This window comes from Sus scrofa, chromosome 13, assembly GCF_054392235.1.
Source record: "Sus scrofa isolate SSC_HxYL_T2T_F1_AM1 chromosome 13, Sscrofa_HxYL_maternal_Yorkshire_Landrace_v2.0, whole genome shotgun sequence".
NCBI lineage: Eukaryota > Metazoa > Chordata > Mammalia > Artiodactyla > Suidae > Sus > Sus scrofa.
In genome coordinates, this window is record NC_139395.1 from 44,175,707 (window position 1) to 44,197,788 (window position 22,082).

Below are 22,082 nucleotides of genomic sequence, written 5' to 3' on the forward strand. Positions count from 1 at the left end.
TTATTTTTGTCCTTTTGCCTTTTCTAGGGCCACTCCCACGGCATATGGAGGTTCCCAGGCTAGGGGTTTAATCGGAGCTGTAGCTGCTGACCTATGCCAGAGCCACAGCAACTGGGGATCTGAGCCGCATCTTCAACCTATACCACAGCTCACGGCAATGCCGGATCCTTAACCCACTGATTGAGGCCAGGGATTGAACCCTCGACCTCATGGTTCATAGTCAGATTCGTTAACCACTGAGCCACGACAGGAACTCCTGGGACATTGTCTTTAAAGCACACCTAGAAACATGCTGTTTTAACTCAAAACTAGACGTTCTATTAGAGAATCTCAGGCTTTAAGGAAATAATAAGATTTCCTTCAACCACTTCACATGGATAGCCTTAAATCTACAGAAGCTGAGTTTGTTGTTTTTAGAGATTACAAATGCAGGAACCTTGTCTAGAACATGGTCCAGGTGGCCCAGGCTCTGGGAACATCAGCAGAGTAAACCAATCTCCACCTAGTCGTGTGAGGAAGGCTGTTGCCTCCTTGGTTTGCCTGAAGAACAACAGGAGGGTGGAGGAAGGAAAGGAGCTCCCAGCCAGGCAGTGAGCACAAGTCCAGGGCACAAGATGCAGAGCAACATCACAGTGCAGAGCTAATTTTCTCATCATCAGCTTCAAGCAGAGAGACGAGAAGGGAAAGCTGGAGATGGGCTGAGTCCCCTAGCTCTGAGACGCTCCCACCAAACAGGAGCCCACACAGGTAAGAAAGCACAGGAATTTCCGTGTGGCTCAGCAGATTAAGAGCTCTTCTAGGCTCCATGAGGATTCAGGTTTGATCCCTGGCCCCGCTCAGCGGGTTAAGGATCCAGAGTTGCCATGAGCTATGGTGCAAGGTCACAGATGCAGCTCGGATCTGGTGCTGCTGTGGCTGTGGTGCAGGCCAGTAGCTGTATCTCTAATTTGACCCCTAGCCTGGGAACTTCCATATACCATAGGTACGGCCCTAAAAAGAAAAACAAAACAAGAAAAGAAAGAAAGCACAGGAGACCCTGGTGATCCATACCTGCTCAGTGAGTAGCACCTGTTCCACCTGTGCTGCCTTTTCCTTCCGAGAGACCACAGCATGACTGGGGGCCACAGCCAGGTGACAGTTCTGAGCCTCAGTCACAGGCTTCCTGGTGCCATCAAGGCACAGCAGCTCAAAGTCATCTGACCTCAATTCCCTGGCCCACTCTTCTGTGTTCTGTCCTGGAGATAGAAAGAGGGGTGGCATCAGCCATGGCTGTGTGGCTGAATCAACACATCCTTTCTCAGTGCTGTAACCAGCCACTGGCCTCTTGAAATGCACACACTGGGGGTGCAGTGATGTGAAGGAGAGCAACTAAAGCTCCACAGATTACACCATCTTCAAACACATCGCACATCAGTGCTATAGCTTCACAATGGAATATTACTCAGCAATAAAAAGGAGTAAAGCACTGACACTTGCTACATTGTGTATTAATCTTGAAAACAGGATGCTAAGTGAAGGAAGCCAGTCACAAAAGACACATATTGTAGATTCCATTTCTGTGAAATGTCCAGAATAGGCAAATCTATGGAGACAGAAAGTGGACTGTTGTTTGCCAGCTCTGGGGGGTGGGGAAGGGACGGGTAATAGGTATATGACTTCTTGAAGAGGTTCTGTAAATGTTCTGGGACTGTGTTGGCAACCGTGCAACTCTGTGAAGGTGCTGGAGACCAGTGAATCATACACTCTGAATGGGTGGATTTTATAGTATGTAAATTATATCTCCGTAAAGCTGTTACATTGCTTTAAAAGAAAACCCTCCATGTATGAGGGTGAGTTCCCAAAGGAGTGCTGGCTTGTGTTTAAGAAGAAATTGTTTCCTTTCACATTCAAACGCTCTTAGTGTAACCAGAGGAAGGACAGGAACTTCTATGGGTTTATCAAATATGTTTAAGCCGGAGTTCCCGTTGTGGCGCAGCGGAAATGAATCCAACTAGGAACCATGAGGTTGCAGGTTCGATCCCTGGCCTTGCTCAGTGGGTTAAGGAGCTGTGGTGTAGGTCAAAGATGAGGCTAGGATCTGGGATCTGGCGTTCCTGTGGCTGTGGCATGGGCCAGCAGCTACAGCTACGATTCACCCCCGAGCCTGGGAACCTCCATATGCCTCAGGTGCGGCCCTAAAAAGACAAAAGACAATATATATGTATATATATGTTTAAGTCAATTCCAATAAAATATAGTTGTAAAGTCACAGAAAAGCTTAAAATTAAATTTGACAACCATCTGCTCCCTGGAGATCACTGAGATTCAAGGTTCCCAGATTTGCAATGTACTTGGATGCATGCATATACTTGCATGCCTGTGTGTGCAAACAGAGCTCCAAGGTCAGCCCTCCCGTTTTGCTCCTTCTGCCCTCCTCCCACCCTCTTAAGAGAATACTTCCTCCTTAGTTTTGTCTGCTTGACACTGAGACCATCCCAAATTTACATGTCTGGCCTCAAGCGCTCTCCCCAGGGACTAGAGGAGGGGCAGGAGGAAGCGGGAGGAGGGGCTGTGATTGTCACTGTCTCTGAAGAAAGGAGCGAGACAGTTCCTTCTCAGGGGAGGAAGTGGCAAGTCTTCTGCTGGGGGGTGGAGGGGAGCTGGGGGGAGCGGCTAAGAAGAGAGGTGCAGTTTGGAAGGTAGCATATTGCTACCAGTCTTGAATTTGGTAATTATTATTTTCACCTTAGATCAGAAGAGAGCGATTATTCCTCTAGTGACTGGTAGGTTTTACCTTCCTCACCGGCCTGTGATTTGGTCCTTATTAACTCCCCAAGGAGTTTCCACACTGAGGGCTCACATGTGCTGAATGATGGCTTCTACTTCCTTTTTCGAAAAGGGAAATTTTACGTGTATGTGTTAAATTTTGTTTTTTTAGTCTCATCCACCTTCAGTTTCCAATGGGCTGAGACAGGCAGATGGTGTGTTTCTGGTATGGACTAGACAAAGCCAGGGAGATATTTGCTCCTATGTATGACTGGTGTGTGTGTGTGTGTGTGTGTGTGTGTGTGTGTGCGCGCGCGCACCTGTCTGTCTGTCTGAGAGAGAGAGAGAAAGAGAGAGAGAGAGGTAGAGGTAAAAATTCTGCTTTGAGGAGGAAAACATTATCACCTACCATTCGTGTTGTCCAAGACAGTGACATCTTTCACAAACGCCACATCCCCAGCATTCTCAGCCAGGCACCTAAAATATTCCCGAGAATTAAAACACTGCCAGAGAAGAAAATCTCTTAGAGTTTTCATAAATACACATTCCAAAAACTGAAACATGGAAAAGATGAGGGCAAATATTTCCAAGAACTTAGAACTTATTATAAGAAATTGTTTCTTTTATGATAAATATTGAGTTTTATTGTGATTGTTTACAGTGAAATAAGACATTTTTCATACTTACCTATTATTAGCCATTTCTTTTGGTACCATTACATGACTGAATAATATAATAGGTCTTTGAAGTCTATACCATGGTTTCATTCACAGGAACACCTAAGAAATTCTTTCTTCATGGCTCACGCTCAGCAGCTCAGAATGGTTCATGATAATAATAGAAGTGAAACAGCTGCTTGTACTTGGGCAGAGTACAATATGCTGGATGCTTTACAAATATTGACTCTTTTAATCCTCAAACTAATTCTGGAGGTAGGAAATATTGTTCTCACTTTACAAGGAAGGTATTTTAAGATATATTTATTCTTCACCTTCGTAGAACTTAGGCTTTAAAATGGTAGATTGTACACATATGTGTACATTCCCTACTTCTAAAACTCCTATAAAATGACATGAATGAGTTTTTTTTTTAAGTCATAAATTTGGAGTTCCCATCGTGGCTCAGCAGAAATGAATCTGACTACCATCCATGAGGAGGCAGGTTCTATCCCTGACCTCACTCTGTGGGTTAGGGATCTGGCGTTACTGTGGCTGTGGCGTAGGCTGGCAGCTACAGCCCTGATTTTGACCCAGGTGCAGCCCTGAAAAGACAAAAAAAAATATTTTAATAAAAAAAAAGCCATAAATCCATGAGAGAGAGGAAGGCAAAAGGGAAAAAGTTAGAATGTGTGAGCCATAATTGACCCAGCAGAGAAAAGAAAGCTGTGACATAAGTTGAGCATTGGGAGCACCTAGGAGAAAGGTAATGAGCACAGCAGAACTCCAGAAAAACTCAGCTATTGGAAAATCCAGGCACCACTGAAAGTGGCTAAGAACAGAAGGACTGGATAGAGCCGATACACATGCAGTGTACATACACATGCCCAATCCAAAGAAAACCCACATACAGAAATGCCATTGTGAAAAAAAAGAAAAAAGAAAAAAAAATACCATTGTGGAGTTTCAGAACACTAGAGATCACAAAATACATATATATTTTTTTTTTGTCCTCACCCATGGCATGCAGAAGTTCCTGGGCCAGGGATGGGGCCCACACCACAGCAGCAATCTGAGCCACTGCAGTGACAACACCAGGTCCTTAACCCACTGAGCCACAAGAGAACTCCAAAAAAAATCTTAACACTACTTTTTTTTCTTTTATTTTTTGAAATCAAAAACTTTTCAAGAAAAGTTTTCAAAGTAGTTTACATTGGATGAAATCCAAAACTCATTTTCCTAAAGAGTATTTTTTATTCATTGTTAAATCTCTGGCAATTTAGAGAGAAATGTAAAACATATGTGTCTAATCTAGTTACTCTTTACAGAATATTCTTTGTGTAGACCTATTTGTCCAAGACACTTCATAAGCCTTCTAAAGTTTAGTCTCTGAGTTAGGAAGTTAAAAATAAATGGTTAAAAACAAAAAATTGTTTTCAAGAAAAAATGTTATATACAAAGAAACAGGAATCAAAAAAAGGGGAACCAGGGAGTTCCTGCTGTGACACAACGGCATCAGCAGCTCAGTGAGTTTAAGGATCCAGCATTGCCATGAGCTACGGTGTAGGTCGCAGATGCGGCTTGAATCCGGCATGAATCCGGCATGAATCCGGCTTGAATCCGGCTGTGGTGCAGGCCGGAAGCTGTAGCTCCGATTCAACCCCTAGCCTGGGAACTTCCATATGCCTCGGGTGCAGCCCTAAAAAGACAACAAAACAAAACAAATAAAAAATACTAGCTTGTTTATTCCGCTGGATTTTGCTTCTGGCAACTTTTTTTTCCTGTGTGTTTATTTAACATGTTCTAATTACTTTTTACTGTGTCTTGCTCATTGTTATTGAAAGAGTATTTCTAAGTAGTCTTTGAGGACTAACTTCAAGACGCTATCTTCCAGACAGCTTCCTAGAGGGGCCACTAATCTGGGACCACTTTTTAATAAATGATGAGCTGATAATTTCTGGACCATCCTAGGGGACATAAGTTTGAACTACAAATCCAGACATAAGCTAGCCCACGGTTTCAATTTTTCAGGGATGGCGGGTATTTTTCTCCCTGTTTTCCTCAGCATCCATGCAGCCATGAAGCCCCCTGGGAGTGGAGTGGAAGCTACTTCTGGTTCATTCCTACCTTAAAGACATATGCAACCTCTTGAGTTCAAGCTTGTCAGAATAGGTAACTATCCTTAGGACAAAGTGGCTCCACTTAGCTTTCTGAATTCCTACTCCATTTAGATTTGTCTGATAATCCCTTATTATTTTGTCAGTTATTCAATGCTCTTGAGTGTGTGGGTGTACTTAACTCAAAATTTTTTATTGTGTTTAAAGAAAGAGTTGGTCAAAACAGCTAATGCTGCTATATTTCCTACAAGGAAATCCTGTCAAAATTCCTAGGGAGAATGTTTTCCAGGCTACATTTATTCAGCCAAATTATAAATCATTTTAAGGGTAGAATAAAGATGTTTTTAGATATGTAAATACTCAAAACACAGCAATTCCTAGTCACCGTTTCTCAAGATGTGTCCTGTTGCAACAAAACCAAGAAAGCTAAACATGTGGGATCCAGGAAACAAGTGATTTAAGGTAAAGTAAGACAATGGAAAATCCCAGAATGATGGTTAAGGGGACTCCCAGGAGCAGAGATGTGCAGGGGGCCTCATGAAAACCAATCCAGCCTGGGGAGGAGGGTGGAGATCTTCAGGTGCAACATTCCCAGGTAAATCATGAACCTGAGGCATGTTTATGCATGATTGTTAGGAGATTTATACTACCAGTAAAAGGTTTTGAGATGAATGAGTGATTTTTTTTTTTAAGAAGTACAGAAAATTAAGCAAGTTTTTAAAAAGATATCTATCAAATCCAGAGTCAGCCAAACCTTTGTACAATAAGGGAAATATAATCTTATTATTCCACATGTTTAATATGAGACAAATATTTACATATTCATAATAAGCACTGAATATGTCATACTCTTCTAGGATACTAAAAGGAGGTGAAGTTATGGTTATGGGTAGAAAAGGTACAGGAGCAGTATGAGAGGCTGGATCTTCTTTCATAATAGGAAGTCAGCAGAAAATAGGTGATATTTAGAAATTAAGAATCAGCAATATATAAGGATGTTAGTTGGAAACATAGAGATGAGTAGGACTTCTGGTTCCAGCTTTCGATTTGAGCAAAAGACAAAGAATTTCCTTCTAGTATAAATAGGAATACTAAAGTGTAGCTGTTTTGAGTGAGATAATATCTTACTGTAGGTGTGAAAAGGAAAACCACATGATTCCTGAGGGTTTTTATCAGACATGTTGGCTATTCAATATTTCTGAGTAGAATTACATCACAACTTTTCCATTTGCAAAACCTTAACCCCTTGAAGATATTTTTTTTACAGTCACAAAATATTTTTCAGTGAATCTCTCAGAGAATAGTAAAACTACTTTTTTACCATCCCACCACTGGAGACAACCTGCTGAATTTATATTAAAAAGGTCCAAGACCATGAGGGCCTAGGCATTCTCAGGTGTATGGCGCCATCTGGTGGTGAAATACTTTCTTGGCAAATAGAGGAAAAGACTGGGAAGAGCTCAACATCTGGATGCATGGGACTGTAAAACGTGGGTTGTGGAAAGTTATTGCGAATCACTAAGCGTTTATCATCGGTCAATTCTGAAAACTTATCTTTTGGTTTATTTTTCACTAGTGGAGAATAACACTGCAATACTGCTTTCTCTTTGCCATTTCTAAGGCTAAACTTAAGGAGAAAGGCGAAATGTGAGACATAATGGTGACCTGGAGTGGGGAAGACTACGGGTAAAGAATTCTTCTGCATAAAACTGAATTGCACAAAGGACTTAAAACACCACAAACTCTCTCAATTTGATTCTGAGGCCGAGGGCACTAAGGTCCGCCAAGGCTGACCTTGGCTCCAGGCGAGAGGGAGGAGTCTAGCAAAGCTGAGGTCAGACAGCCCCAGGCCAGCCCCCACTCTTGGGGCAGTGGGTGTGGAGGGAGGAGCCCTCACTGGGGCCACACATCAGCTGATCCCCAGGCCGCCCCACGATTCTGCTGCGACCCCCCACATGGGGTCCCTTAGAAATGCGGTGCCAAGATGCTGGAGGATGACGGACAAAGCCTGGTCCTGGTGAAGCCTGGCCACAGCACTCACCTGAAAGCCCCGGTGTAACCATAGTATCTCTCATTACTGTTGGGCACACACTTGTCCACGCCCTGGTCATTGCCAACACACAGTGCACAGAGATTGGATCCCGGCTGAGACCCAGGAGCACAGCTTTGACTAAAGAATTCGTCTACAGAGAAGAAACATGGGAAGTCAGTTCACACCTTCTTGTCACCAGGCCCACAGGTAGGGTGTGGCCCATGCACTGAGTTGTGAACAGGATGTGTGGAGGAGGAGGAGGAGGAGGGGAGGCTGAGCCAAAAGCCTGGAGGTCTTAGTGTCCTCCGCAGTGCAGAGTAAGAAGTGAGTTCTGCCTAGGAACCAAAGTCACCTTTTATGAGGCAGGCAGGTGGCTTTTCCCAGATTAGGAAGCCAGCGCCTGGGACAAATTTAGAGCTGGAGCTCCAGAAGGCAAAAAATAACCTGTGTACTTCTCAGAGCCAGCATCTGTTCTTAAGGCCAGCTCTGTGTCTTCCAGTGGGGAGGATGGGATGGGGAAAGTGTGTGGAGCAGCTCACAGCACATCTACGACTGCAGGAAGCAGCCACAGGGTGAACTTGCTTACACCAACGGAGGCCTGTGAGCCATAGTCAGCCTGCAATTCCCTGCCCATCCCTTTCCCAAGTTCCTACCACCCGCCCCCACCCCAGAATGCTCCCTTGGGACTCTTACCAAATTTGCAGGAGCCTGTCTGGTTGACAAGCAGGCCCATGGGGATGTTCCAGCCTGCTGTCCTGTCCACAGCAGTGTGGCAGGACTTCGTGCCTCTCACAGAGTTCCAGGTGATACCACCATTTGCTTTCCTGACAACCGCCACGGCAAAATACCCTTGGACAACAGAAGAGCAAGGTTTAGTCTCCCAGGGCCTGGTAAATGGACTCTACTACAGCTGTTGGCAACCCAGGCTGACAAAGATCAAGAAGCATTGCCAGGCAATGACTCTCCCAGATAACTGACCATTGTCAAATAGACCAAAAAAGCTTAAGCTACTCTATGTTAAAATGAGATTGATCCAAGCTGTGAAAAAAGCTGATCCTTTTTCTTCTTTTTAGGGCCACACCTGTGACATATGGAAGTTCCCAGGCTAGGGGTCGAATCGGAGCTGTAGCTGCCGGCCTATATCACAGCCACAGCAACACAGGATCTGAGGCACATCTTCGACCTACACCACAGCTCACAGAAATGCTACCGGATCCTTAACCCATGGAACAAGGCCAGGGATCAAACCCGCATCCTCATGGATACTCGTCAGATTTGTTTCTGCTGAGCCACAATGGGAACTCCTAGTAAGCTGATCCTTTAAGTGATCATGGGGGACTGTCCTTGACCAGCCATATACTGTCTTTGAGTTATAAGCCAGCAATGCATTTACATTTTCATCGTGGGCTACTCAAGTCAAACACTGAACAACAAGCATGACTCCACAAATCACCAAAGGCAACATGCAATACGCAACTACAAATGCATTAGGTCAGAGCCATGAAGGCTGTGTGGATGAAGGGGGCGTGTTCCCAAGACCTTGGACTGAGAGAAGGTCATCGGCATGCAAACCTCCTCCTGATAGCAAGCACCTGGCAGACTCTGCTGTTGGGCAAGTGGGGTGGTAGACAGAGCACAAGATTTAGCACAAGGGACCCTGATTCCAGGCCAGCATCTGTCACAGTATTATCTAGGGCTAAGAGTAAGATCCAGGGCACTGTTTCCTCATCCATACAAGATGGGGGTGTAATACTCCTCCTACCCCATGGTCAGGACACAATGAGGAACTCTGAAATTTCTCTGCCATGTGTGAAGGTCCACATGGACATTAGTTATCGTTACTCATCTCTGAATGATTTGCATCTGCAAAAAAACTTACAGCGTCTATGGCTTCATCTCTGTGAGGGTTTTTAAGTTCCCACACCTTCGCCTCCAGTAACAAGAACTTAACCCTTGACCCTGAAAGTAACTGATTCCAACTCACCTTGTGTTGGTCTATGCACACAGTCTGAGCTACTGCTTTGGCGAGATTCTAAAAAAATAAACAAAAGATCATGAAACATATTTTTAATGTTTACATACTTTTAAAAAGTACATACATATCAAAGAACATACATTGGCATGGTTTTGTGCATATGTGTTTTTAATATAAATAAATGGCAGTGAATAACAGATGTCACCATTTTTTTGTTTTCAGCCCAATACTATGTGTTTTTTTTTTTTTTTTTGTCTTTTTGCTATTTCTTTGGGCCGCTCCCGCGGCATATGGAGGTTCCCAGGCTAGGGGTCGAATCGGAGCTGTAGCCACCGGCCTACACCAGAGCCACAGCAACGTGGGATCCGAGCCGCGTCTGCAACCTACACCACAGCCCACGGCAACGCCGGATCATTAACCCACTGAGCAAGAGCAGGGACCGAACCCTCAACCTCATGGTTCCTAGTCGGATTCGTTAACCACTGCGCCACGACGGGAACTCCCCGATACTATGTTTTTAAGTTGACATCACCATTCGGTCTGTAACTCACTGAGCTGAGTTAGGGCTCCCAAGTTCACTGCTTTCAGTGTTGTGTCACTGACATCTTCAGGTGTGTCTGTGGATGTACCCAGGGGAAGAATGGCTGAACCTAACCTCTGGACATTTCAATCACCACATAAACCCATCAACTATCTTTTGTGTTTACGCCACTTGACAATGCGTTTATGTCCCTTGCAACCAAAGGACGCCTATCTAATCCTTGCCCGTTGGAGGTAAGGGGCACATTGTCCCATCTGCCTGGACTCCTCTAGTTCCCTTTGGAGAGGCCAAGGATAAAGGGGCATTTTTTTAATGTAGCTTCAGCACTCACCAACCATACATTCAGACTCAGCAAGTGGCTTCCCCTTTGGAGAAAGTCCCATTACTCCCATTTCATGTGATGGATAATGTGAATCTGTAAGTGTTGTTTTATTGGAAAAGTGTTTTTTCAATTGAGGCAACATTGGTTTATAACATGAGGTACGTTTCATGTGTATAATATTATATTTTGACTTCTATATACCTACAGTAGGCTCACCACCCAAAGTTTAGTTTCCATTCGTCATATACAGCTGACCCCCTTTACCCATTTCGCTCTCCCCTGACCCCCCTCCCCCCCCATCTGGTATCCACTACTCTAAGTCTCTGAATCTGTGTGTTTGTTTTGGTTTGATTTGGTTTGTTTATTCTTTCTGTTTTTAATACTCTGCATATGAGTGAAATCAGAAGGTATTTCTCTTTCTCCTGCAGAGAAATCATAAAAGACTCTCGACAAAGCAGAATCAAGTCCAAAGAGACCATCCCCAGCAGTTCCATGGAACGGAGATGCATATACATGCTCACCAAACGATCTGGACACAGCTGTTCACAGCGGCTCTTTTTACAACGGCCTCCAACTGGAAATTACCCAAATGCTCATCCACGGTAGAAAAAATAAATAACCGCGGCAGAGTCACACAACAGAATACTACACAACAATGAGATGTAACGCTGAGCAAAGGACATTTTAAGGAGCACATGCTGTGCAACTCCTTTTACATAAGTTCAAAAACAGGCAGAACTGATCTATGCCATTTGAGCTCAGGAGTCATGAGCCTTGCGGGAGGGAGGGAGCTGGTGACAGGAGGACACTAGATTTGTGGAACCTGCCATCTTGATCTGGGCACCAGTGCATGCGGATGAAACAGTTTTGGAAATGTCCTTGAGAGGTACATTTACGTGCACTTTTCTGTCTGTACAGTATACTTTACTAAAACCTTTTTTTGTCTTTTCTAGGGCCACACCTGAGGCATATGGAGGTTCCCAGGCTAGGGGTCTAATTGGAGCTGTAGGCGCTGGCCTACACCAGAGCCACAGCAACGCGGGATCCGAGCTGCATCTGTAGCCTACACCACAGCTCATGGCAACTCGGGATCCTTAACCCGCTGAGCGAGGCCAGGGATTGAACCCACAACCTCATGGTTCCTAGTTGGATTCGTTAACCACTGAGCCACGATGGGAACTCCCCTAAAATCTTTTTCAAAATTAAGAGGAAACCAATCCGGGTTTTGTCAGTTCTCGCCACAGTAGGCTGTCTGGGTAACACAATCCCTTTCATCTGTTCTTTCCTCTGATTCTCCTGCTTGACTCTGTCCATTTCAATGTCTCCCCTAGATCCATCGAGTAGGGTTACTCCTCCCCACCCCCAAAGCCCAGACAGAATGACCCAGAGAGGACGCTTCTCCACTTACTTTGGTTCTCTGCCAGGACAGGCACCAAACCACACTTGCCCGCAGTGTAGATAAATCCTCCATCCAAGCTCATAGCATCAGCTTCTCCTTTCTGCAAAGACAAAGTATAGCACTGGCTGCCTTTCTTTATGGCTCTGAGAGAATAGCTTTCTGTTAGGTGCCCCAGTGAAGCAGCAAGGGTTGCTTAAACTGAGCACCTCAAGGAAATATCATGTGTGCTATTAAGTCTCTACCAGCCCTGCATGTCTTTCATGCTGTTACTTCCATTGGAAAGACTGGGCACAGGTTGCCTGGTCCCCTGAATTCCCCATTTGAACTTGGAGCACTCTTGGCACACCCTCCTGGACCAGCCTCCCTCACTGAGAAGCCGGATGGGAGTAGCTGGCCTTGTCTAATGTCTAGTCTCCACGGAATAGCACCACACTCAAAATGCTAAACAGAAGTTATTCAACACGTGAGCAGAAACAATTAAGATGGCTCTCCATCAGATTGAGTGAGCCCACATGCCAGCACTGGAATATGGATTCATCGAGATTATAAAATTCCCTGTTAGGCTCAGAAAGATTTTTTTTTAACAACTGTATTAAAAATAGTTGGAGGAGTGGAATTCTCATAGTGGCTCAGCAGGTTAAGAACCTGACAAATATCCATGAGGATGTGGGTTTGATGCCTGGCCTCATTCAGTGGGTTAAAGATCCCGCATTGCCACAAGATGCTGAGCAGGTCGAAGATGTGGCTCAGATTTGGCATTGCTGTGGCTGTGGTGTAGGCTGGCAGCTGCAGCTCCCATTCGACCCCTAGCCCAGGAATTTCCATATGCTGCAGGTGCAGCCCTGACAAGAAAAAGAAGAGTTGGAGGAGTTCCCTGGTGGCCTAGCAGTTAAGGATTCAGCATTGTCACTTCTGTGGATTAGGTTCCATCCCTATGGGGGGGGGGGACTTCTGCATGCTGAGGGAGAGGCCAAAAATAAAGTTGGAGATGTGGATGAAAATTTCTCTTTAAGGCTGCACACACAGGGTTACTGATATTAGTGAAACAGGGAGACAGAGAGGAATAGGGTCAAAGCTAAACCGAGCCCATCCACGTAAAAGATATCCCAAAATCATTTTTAAAGTGTTTCCAAAGAATACATCACATGAGGAAATGAAAAGGGCTCAAACGTCATAGCTGGCATCATCCAGTACTGTTTATACCCGTCAGCATAGACGAACTGAGAAATCCTGGAGTGGGAAATCAGCAAAACTCTAACTGTAGCATCTCTGTGTGAGGTTTTGTTTTGGTTTTGTTTTTACATCACACCTTTCTATATTTTCCAAACTACCTGTGTTCCTCGTGAGTTGTTTAAAATCCGAAGGGTGAAAAGCCCACAGTAGTTTGTTGACAGGGGGGCGTCCATTCCCACACTGCGCAAGTGCGAGCCAACCGCGCCCCTGGGGCCTGAGCGCCCCCAAGCTTAGGTCTCACTTGGAAGAGCTCCTCAGTCTCCTAGGAGCGCTGCCCCACCTCCACCAACTCCCGAAGGTCCGCCGGCCACCTACCAGCACCTGGACGATGCAGTCCTCGGTGGTGGAGGCCAGGCTGCAGTTCAGGTTCTGGCTGCTCTGGCTGCTCCACTGCCGGCACTTGCGCAGCTCCTCTGGACCCACGGCGCACCACACGACCTTCGCCTGCCGCGCCTCCACCTCCGCTGCCGCTGCCCAGAGACAGGGCTGTCAACAGAGCCCCTAAGCCCAGCCAGGCCTGCAGACCTCCCTGGAGCTCTTCCCGCCCCGCCCCTCCCCTCCCTGAAGGGGACCTATTTCCTCCAAGGGAGAGTAGAATCGGGCACTTGCCCCTTCCTCCCCTCATCTGCCCCCACCTCACAGCTTCCCAACCCCCGCTTCAGGCATAGTTCCAGCTGTGTCTCATTTCTATACCTTTGGCGGCTTCTCCCCCACCCCCATCCCCTCCCCCACCCCGCTTCTAATCCACCCTTCAAGCCTTAAATAATGACTCGTCTAATATCTCATTCCTATGGGATAAAATCTCTAGGACACAGACAGTGGCAGCCCCAAGAAGTGGCATTAGGGTAGCTTGCACCCTGCCATGAGGGCCCCCAAGGCCAGCAGTCACCACCACTAACAGCCTCCCAGTTCACCCCAATTCCACCCAAAGCCTCCAGGGGAGGATAGGCTGTGGCTGAGCTGGTCCACTGTCGTGCCCCCAGCCAAGTTCGGGGCCTAGGCACTGGGCTTGTCCCACCAGGCCTCTGGATTCATCCCAGGAGGGGCCCTGGCTCTCTTGGATCTTGTTCATACTTCTCACTCCATAGAAGGCAAATTGACTTTTCTCTCAGGACTGGGGAGACCGAGGTACCCAGGTTCATGTGGCAGTATGATCCGGGGGTGGTGCTAAGGTGCTCCCTAAAGCCTCACCCATGGCTTACCACCCACACCAGCTCGCCCTGGTCCTCACTCACTTTCCCTCAGGCCCTGGATGGCAGTAAGGTACGGGAGGCCCAGGTACAGCTTAGAATCTATCTTTGAGGGGATCTTCAAAAACCCGATGGTAGCATCTCTAAACAGGAGGTCCTTCTGCTGACCAGGAGAGCCAAAGAGCTGGAACTCCTGTGGATTGCTTTTTCCAAACTTTTTCTAATTAAGGAAAAACAGAATTATGATGTCAGTGGTAAATAGGAAACAAAAACACGATGTTGCAAAAGAGTATCTGGAACATAGCAATGGTTCTGAGAACAGGAGCCGTGGTCAACTTCCCATAGTGGGACTTGGGCCATCCCTGTGAAATAGCCCGGTTATGGCTTAGTCTTCACAAAGTTCCTGGGGTCCAAGCACCTAGAGTCCTGAGAATATGGCATCGTCCTTCCCCCACTTCCGCTCCAGCCTCTGAGACACTGCCTGTCAGTAATACTAGAGGGGGCTTCGTGGTTCCTGCTGGTCAGAGTACAGCCTAGGCTGGCAGGCCACTGACCCTGTAAACTCCTGAGGCTCCAGGAGACTTTTCGAGTGGCAGGAAGTTAGGGAAGGAAGGAAGGAAACCTCCCCACCAACAAATGCAAGCAGGTGGGGGTACCGTGTGGGGGCGGGGGGAAATACCTGTGACTGGTAGAGAAGCTCCCAGATGGAGTTCTCCTTGCCATTCACACTTCGGGCCACAACAGCATGAGAAGGGACCCGGGCAAGGTGGCACTCCCTGAATGCTTCCACTGGCTTTCGAGTATTGTCTGGGCAGAGTAGCTCGTATTTGTCCCGGTCAGCCTTCTGTGGCAGGTTCTCTAGAGAAAGAGAGAGGTGGAGGGGAGCCCTGGTGAGTCGACCCCAGGCAGTAAGCATAAGCTTTAGTTTCCCTCACCCCATAGAATTTGAACTGGAGGAGACATCTTACAGAGTTGACAATATTGAGGGTCAGAAAGGCTGTGGGAGTTCCCTTCATGGCTCAGCGGAAATGAATCTGACTGGTATCCATGAGGACGCAGGTTTGATCCCTGGCCTCACTTAGTGGGTTAGGGATCCGTCGGCATGGCTATGAGCTGTGGTGAGGGTTGCAGACACAGCTCGGATCTGGCATTGCTATGGCTGTGGCTTAGGCTGGCAGCTGTAGCTCGGATTCGACCCCTAGCCTGGGAACCTCCGTATGCCGCTGTTGTAGCCCCTAGACAGACAGACAGAAAGAAAGAAAGGCTGTGGATTGCTCCAGGACATTCAGAAAGGTAAAGACAGTGCCCAGAAAGCCTTAGGGGCCAGCCCAGTGTTTCTCGGATTGGGTCATATGGCCCCTGGGTTGAACCAGACCCATCTGTTTCCATGGCAGCCCCCCTAGAAAAAGGCCACATGGTAGGGATAAGCCCAGGGTGCCAGCCAGGGCTGCTGCTTTACTCACATTTCCAGAAGGAATATAAGTGATAAAAATGTTAAATGCAGACATACAGTTGAGCCACTTCTCAACACTTGGGTATATCAAAAGAAGGGAAAATACTTTTTATGAGTAAGTGCATCCCAAATTGGAACTCCTTGTCTATATCACATATAAATTGCTTCAAAATACATAAAGTTACAGAAACCAACCCAAGTTGTTTTATGAGATTAGCACAACCTTGACCTCAAAATCAGAGAAAGAAGTACAGGAGGGAATAATTACAGGCTTGTTTTACTTATAACATAAATGCAAAAATCAAAGTAAGTCAGAAAGAGAAAGATAAATACCATATGATATCACTTATACCTGGAATCTAATATAAGGCACAAATGAACCTTTCCACAGAAAAGAAAATCATGGACTTGGAGAATAGACTTGTGGTTGCCAAGGGGGAGAGGGAGGGAGGGGAGTGGTGGGGGAGCTTGGGGTTAATAGATACAAAGTATTGCCTTTACAATGGACTAGCAATGAGATTCTGCTGTGTAGCACTGGGAACTATGTCTGGTGACTTATGATGGAACATGATAATGTGCAAAAATAGAATGTATACATGTATGTGTAACTGGGTCACCATGCTGTACAGTAGAAAAAAAATTGTACTGGGGAAATAACTATTAAAAAAAAAAAGTCGCCCAGGGGAAATGAATAGATAAATGCCCAAATCAGAAATACTTAGTTAACTCAATATAGCAGAGTATTTAAAAACTCACAGAGCAAGATGAAGGTTTATCATTTTATTCCATTCACAAAAGAATGGATGAACATTAAAGAAGCTAAAGTAATTCACCACATGAATGGATTGAAGGAGGAAAACCATGAGATGATGTTCATCTTAACAGGGGCTGAAAAAGCAGTTATATGTTCACATCTACTTGTGTTTTTTTTAAGTTTCAGAAAACTAGTAATATAGAGAACTTGGCAAAGGTATACAAACTTGATAAATGCCACCTCTCTAAATATCTACAGCAAAATCATACTAAAAGAAGAAAACTTAAACATTCACTTCAAAATCAAGAATAAATCAAGTGTGTCAGCTTTCACATTGCCAACATAATACCAGGTTATCTGGATTTCACAATTACAAAAGAAATAAGAGATAGAAACACCGAAAGGAAAAAGTTTGTCTTTTTCCTTCCAGTGTTTCTATTTAATGATGTAATCTAGTTATTTAACGATGTAATCAGCTACACAGAAAGCCAACAAAACCAAGAAAGTACCAGTAAAACTGACAAGAGAGTCTAGCAGGCAATACTACAAAAATCAAGTGTTATCCTCACTAGCAATAACCAAACAGAAACTAATACAGAATAGAAGATACTATAATAGCAACTAAAACCGTAAATACCTGGTAATTAGCCTCACTAAACAATGCATTAGACCAAGAGAAAAAAATGTTAAGTTCTATTAAAAGGCATGAGAAGTGTGGCCGCTATTCACAATAGCCAAAACATGGAAACACCCTAAATATCCATTGACATATAAATGGATTTAGAAGATATGGTACATATACACAATGGAATATTACTCTGACATAAAAAAGAAAACAAAATAATGCCATTTGCCACAACATGGATGGAACTAGAGATTCTCACACAAAGTGAAGTAAGTCAGAAAGAGACGGACAAATACCATATGATATCATTTAAATCTGAAATCTAATATATGGCACAAATGAACCTACCTACAGAAAGATACAGACTCATGGACATGGAGAATAGCCTTGTGGATGCCAGGAGGGAAGGGGAGGGAGTGGGAAGGACTCAGAGTTTGGGGTTAGTAGATCCAAACTATAGCATTTGGAGAGGATAAGCATGAGATTCTGCTGTATAGCACAGGGAACTGTGATGGAACATGATGGAAAATAATGTGAGAAAAAGTATATATATATATATATGTATGTATAACTGTGTCACTTTACTGTATAGCAGAAATCTACAGAACATTGTAAATCAACTACAATTAAAAATTTTTTAAAAAATGTGTGATTGGAGTTCCCATTGTGGCTCAGTGAAAGGAATCCGACTGGGAACCATGAGGTTGTGGGTTTGATCCCCAGCCTCACTCAGTGGGTTAAGGATCCCGCGTTGCCGTGAGCTGTGGTATAAGTCACAGATGCAGCTTGGATCTGGCATTGCTGTGGCTTTGGCGTAGGCCGGCAGCTGCAACTCTGATTAGACCCCTAGCCTGGGAACCTCCATATTCCGTGGGTGTGGCCCTAAAAGGACAAAAAAAAAAAAGAAAAAAGAAAAGTGATTAAAAGGGAAGATTTATCATGATCAGGACATAAATATATCAATTTTTCATGGACCAATTTAAATTCTATACAATGCTACTTAAAATTGAAGGATGATGCTTTTAGAAATTCAACAAAATAATTCTAAAATTTTAGTTTAAAATTTTTGAAAATAGTGAAGTGTTCGGGGAAGGCTCACTCTCTCTCTCCACAAGCTATTAAGAACCGCTACCAGCCAAAATGATAAAAGCAGAAAAATACAAATAGACCAATGATACAAAATAGCTCAGAGGCTGATCCATGACCATAAACAAGCTCGAGGTGTAAGTGTCTCCACACATCAGTAGAGAAAGGGTGGAATTTTGCCTCTTTTTTTTTTTAGGGCTGCACCTGAGGCATATGAAGGTTCCCAGGCTAGGGGGGTCTAATTGGAGCTACAGCTGCCGGCCTACAGCACAGCCACAGTACACCAGATCCGAGCTGTGTATGTGACCTACACTACAACTCATGGCAACACCAGGTCCTTAACCCACTGAGCAAGGCCAGGGATCAAACCTGCAATCTCATGGTTCCTAGTTGGATTTGTTTCCACTGCACCAAGACAGGAACTCCTATAGTCCTTGCTGAAAGGAAAACAGTCTCACTATAAAAGGGTGAAATGCTGAAGCTGAATCTATACCTAATTTCCTAGGAAGAATGCATACAAACAAATGGATGGAGGAAAGCCTATAAATCTTACAGAAAATCTTTATGATATGGAAGTGAAGAGAGTGTCTTTAAAAGACCCCAAAACACAAACCAACAGGGCAAAACTGACCAATTTGACTTTATCAATATCAAGGTTTTTTGTTTTTTTTTTTTTTTTTTTTTTTTTTTTTTTTTTGCTTTTTTAGGGCTGCTCTCATGGCATGTGGAAGTTCCCAGGGTAGGGGTCGAATCAGAGCTACAGCTGCTGGCCTATTCCACAGCTGATGGCAACTCTGGATCCTTAACGCACTGAATGAGGTCAGGGATGAAACCCGCAACCTCATGGTTCCTAGTAGGATTCGTTTCCGCTGTGCCATGACAGGAACTCCCAATATCAAGGACTTTTGTTCAACAAAGGTACTACTAACAGATTTTTTTTTTTGACTGAGTCTAGAATAAACAATGGCTGGATATCTAGAAAGAAGGAAGGCCTAGCCTTGAATCAAAATCATGCAGAAATAGGTATGAAAATCAATAGAAAAATACTCAAAGATTATAGAAGAAAAGGAAGTTCAAATTATTAGCAAATATACTGAGACGACCAAACTCACTAGATTTCAGAGAAATGCAAAATAAACCAATAATGGCATATCTATTGCTTTACAACCATAATTCAGACAAAAAATATGAAAGTCAAAAATGCCCAGAATCAAAATTGTGGGGAAATGAAAACCCTTGTCAAGTGCTGGTAGGCGTGTAATTCCTAAGAGTGACCTGGTTGTCCCAGGTGGGTGTGGGGGTCTGTCCCTGGTGGTCCCGGGTGGGTGTGAGGGTCTGTCCTTGGTGGTCCTGGGTGAGTATGAAGGCCTGTTCCTGCTGGTCCCGGGTGGGTGTGAGGGCCTGTCCCTGATGGTCCCAGATGGAATATGTTGCCCTCTCTCTAGTGGTCTAGTGGTCTTGCTGGGAATATGTCAGGTGTGTCCCTGGAGTTCCTCTTATGCACACCCAGCAATTGCACTTCAGTGTGTGGTCTCTCAGAGATCTTCTGCAAGAATAAGAGGACACACATGAGGACATGAGTCCTGGAGCTGTTGTGGTCGAGGGAATGACAGGATGACCCAGTACGTCATAGGATGACAGATAATAAAATGTGACACGTGCTTTCCACAGACCATTTCTCATCTGTCAGAACCCCTGCACCAGATATGTACAACAATGTGGATAAATCTCTAAACCAAAATGCTGAGTGGAAAACCTTGGCTATGTCATGATCAATAACTACCGATAAAGCTTCTGTGAGCTTAGGACCCAGAAACACAAACCAGCACTATACATTTTGCAAGACCACACATATCTTGGCAGACACATGTCAAGCACCCTGGCATGAGTGTCTCTAAGGAGGAAGAGAAAGATAGTAGGTAGGGGAGATTCAAAGAAAACTGATCGTTTAAAACACGAAATAGCGGAGTTCTCATTGTGGCACAGCGGAAACAAATTTGACTAGTGACCATGAGGTTGCGGGTTCAATCCCTAGCCTTGCTCAGTGGGTTAAGGATCTGGCATTGCCATGGTGTAGATCACAGACACAGCTTGGATCCCCGCATTGCTGTGGCTGTGGCATAGGCGGGCAGCTACAGCTCCAATTCGACCCCTAGCCTGGGAACCTCCATATGCCACAGGCATGGCCCTAAAAAGCAAAATAAATAAATACATTAATTAAATTACATTTAAAAAAATAAAATATGAAATAGCATAAAATAACAGCTGTGCCCTACAGATAATCCTGTGCCAGGAAATGAGTCAAATCAGGACAATATTTGGAAGGGTGATGAAATGAAAGGAGGTAGTACCCATGGCTCTGTCCCCTCCTCTTACCAAACACTGTACTCTCCTTGACAAAAGCCACATCTCCAATCCCTTTGTGCAGACAGCTGTGGGATGAGAAAGCATCAGATGGTCAGCACAGAGCGGTCCTCCTGGACTTCTTCCTCAGACCTCCCTGTGGGACAGGGCCCTGGGGCTTATCTTCTATGGGCACCTGATCTCGGAGGCAGGTCACTAAGCCTTTGCTCCCCCCCCCCCCCGCCCTGGGAAGGTGGCAGGGGTCACCTGCAAGTAGATTCTGAGGAAGAAGGGTTCAGCTGCTAGCTAGAGTAGCCCACTTTCCCCGTCAAAGCCTGAGAGGGTAAAACTTTGTCTTTCTATGTGAAAGAGTTTTGAAGCCTCTACACCAGAGGGTAAAAGTAGTATCCTTGGCCCTGTGGGTTTTTTCTCCCAGGACTAAGTGGCAAATGCATCCTGGCCAGCGGAGCATGGGGGAAGCAGATGGGAGGAGGGGAGCAGACTCAACCTCAGCACGGGGTGCAAAGGGGGTTTAGGGGCCAATCAGACGGAACTCATGATCTCTCGGCTCCAGGACAGGACAGGCTATCCTGCCAGACCAGGAGCCTGGGACAGGTCTTCTCTTGAGAAGACTCCTTTAGTCCCTCCGAGGTTAGGGAGGGGGCCAGAGTCAGCAGGAAGAACCCAGGACAACACAGGGACAGAGCCAGATGCAGAGATCTCTGGGGAGACAGAGGTGAGTGCTCATGGGGCTGGTGTGGAGGGGAGGGGGCACATGTGGGGCCTGGGGGGCTGGAGGGAAACATGCTCTGGGCAAGGTCAGCGCCTTCTTGGTTGCACAGCAGTAGAGAAAGGGCCTCCTAGCCTGAGGCCCACATGTGGGCCACTAAGGAGCAGACAGTCTCACTTACTTGAAGGCACCGGAATAGCCAAAATACGGTTCCTGGGAGGAACAAGCACATTTATCTTTCCCTTTCCCTATGCACAGCTGACACAGGTTGGGATACGCATTTCCATCTGCGCAGGGCACACAGCTCTGAGAGAAGAATTTGGCCACAGCTGTTGAACAGAGAGAGGTGAACCAGAGAGTGAGCCAGCCAGGTCCCAGCCAGTGGCCCCTGCCATGTGCCCTCCCACAGGCAGAGAGTCTGCTGCTGCCTGACAGCCAGTGCAAAGCTCAGAGAGAAGCACCTTGGATGAGAGCAGACTCAGCCACCCCCTCCCTGGGTAGACTGCATCTGTAGACTCTGCCCCTGCAGGTTTCACATTGTAAACCTCACTCCTGCCTTGGATTCAACTCACATGTTCCCCTGGGCCATCCCAAAGGGGCTTGGGAATGTGTCACTGGAGTAGAAACCCCAGCCTGAGATCACCCCCAACCATCTTACCTTTCTGGAGGGGCTCAGGTGGCCCTGCCCAGTCCAAGAACCGGCGAAGTAACCCTATAGGGATATTCCACCCGGCAGACCTGCCAAGGCCTGTGTGGCAGGACTTTCGACCTTGTAGCTGGTTCAGCTGAAAGTTGAAACCTTTCTTCACTACAGCCACAGCATAATAGTAGGTTTGGGGATCTGCAAAAGGATGGAGAGAATAAAGAGCTCTTTGCCTGGA

The 22,082-nt window shown here is 45.6% G+C and overlaps 1 protein-coding gene across 2 annotated transcripts in view; it reads right to left on the bottom strand.

Moving 5' to 3' along the window:
- LTF (lactotransferrin) overlaps positions 1-22,082 on the bottom strand; it is a 31,854-nt gene that overhangs the window by 2,710 nt on the left and 7,062 nt on the right. For both annotated transcript variants that reach the window (NM_214362.3, XM_021068563.2), the window contains 12 exon segments: positions 1,051-1,235; positions 3,155-3,222; positions 7,560-7,701; positions 8,244-8,399; positions 9,535-9,582; positions 11,797-11,887; positions 13,336-13,490; positions 14,256-14,430; positions 14,890-15,068; positions 20,505-20,560; positions 21,383-21,530; positions 21,860-22,042. In NM_214362.3, the coding sequence (NP_999527.2) occupies positions 1,051-1,235; positions 3,155-3,222; positions 7,560-7,701; positions 8,244-8,399; positions 9,535-9,582; positions 11,797-11,887; positions 13,336-13,490; positions 14,256-14,430; positions 14,890-15,068; positions 20,505-20,560; positions 21,383-21,530; positions 21,860-22,042 (1,586 nt within the window).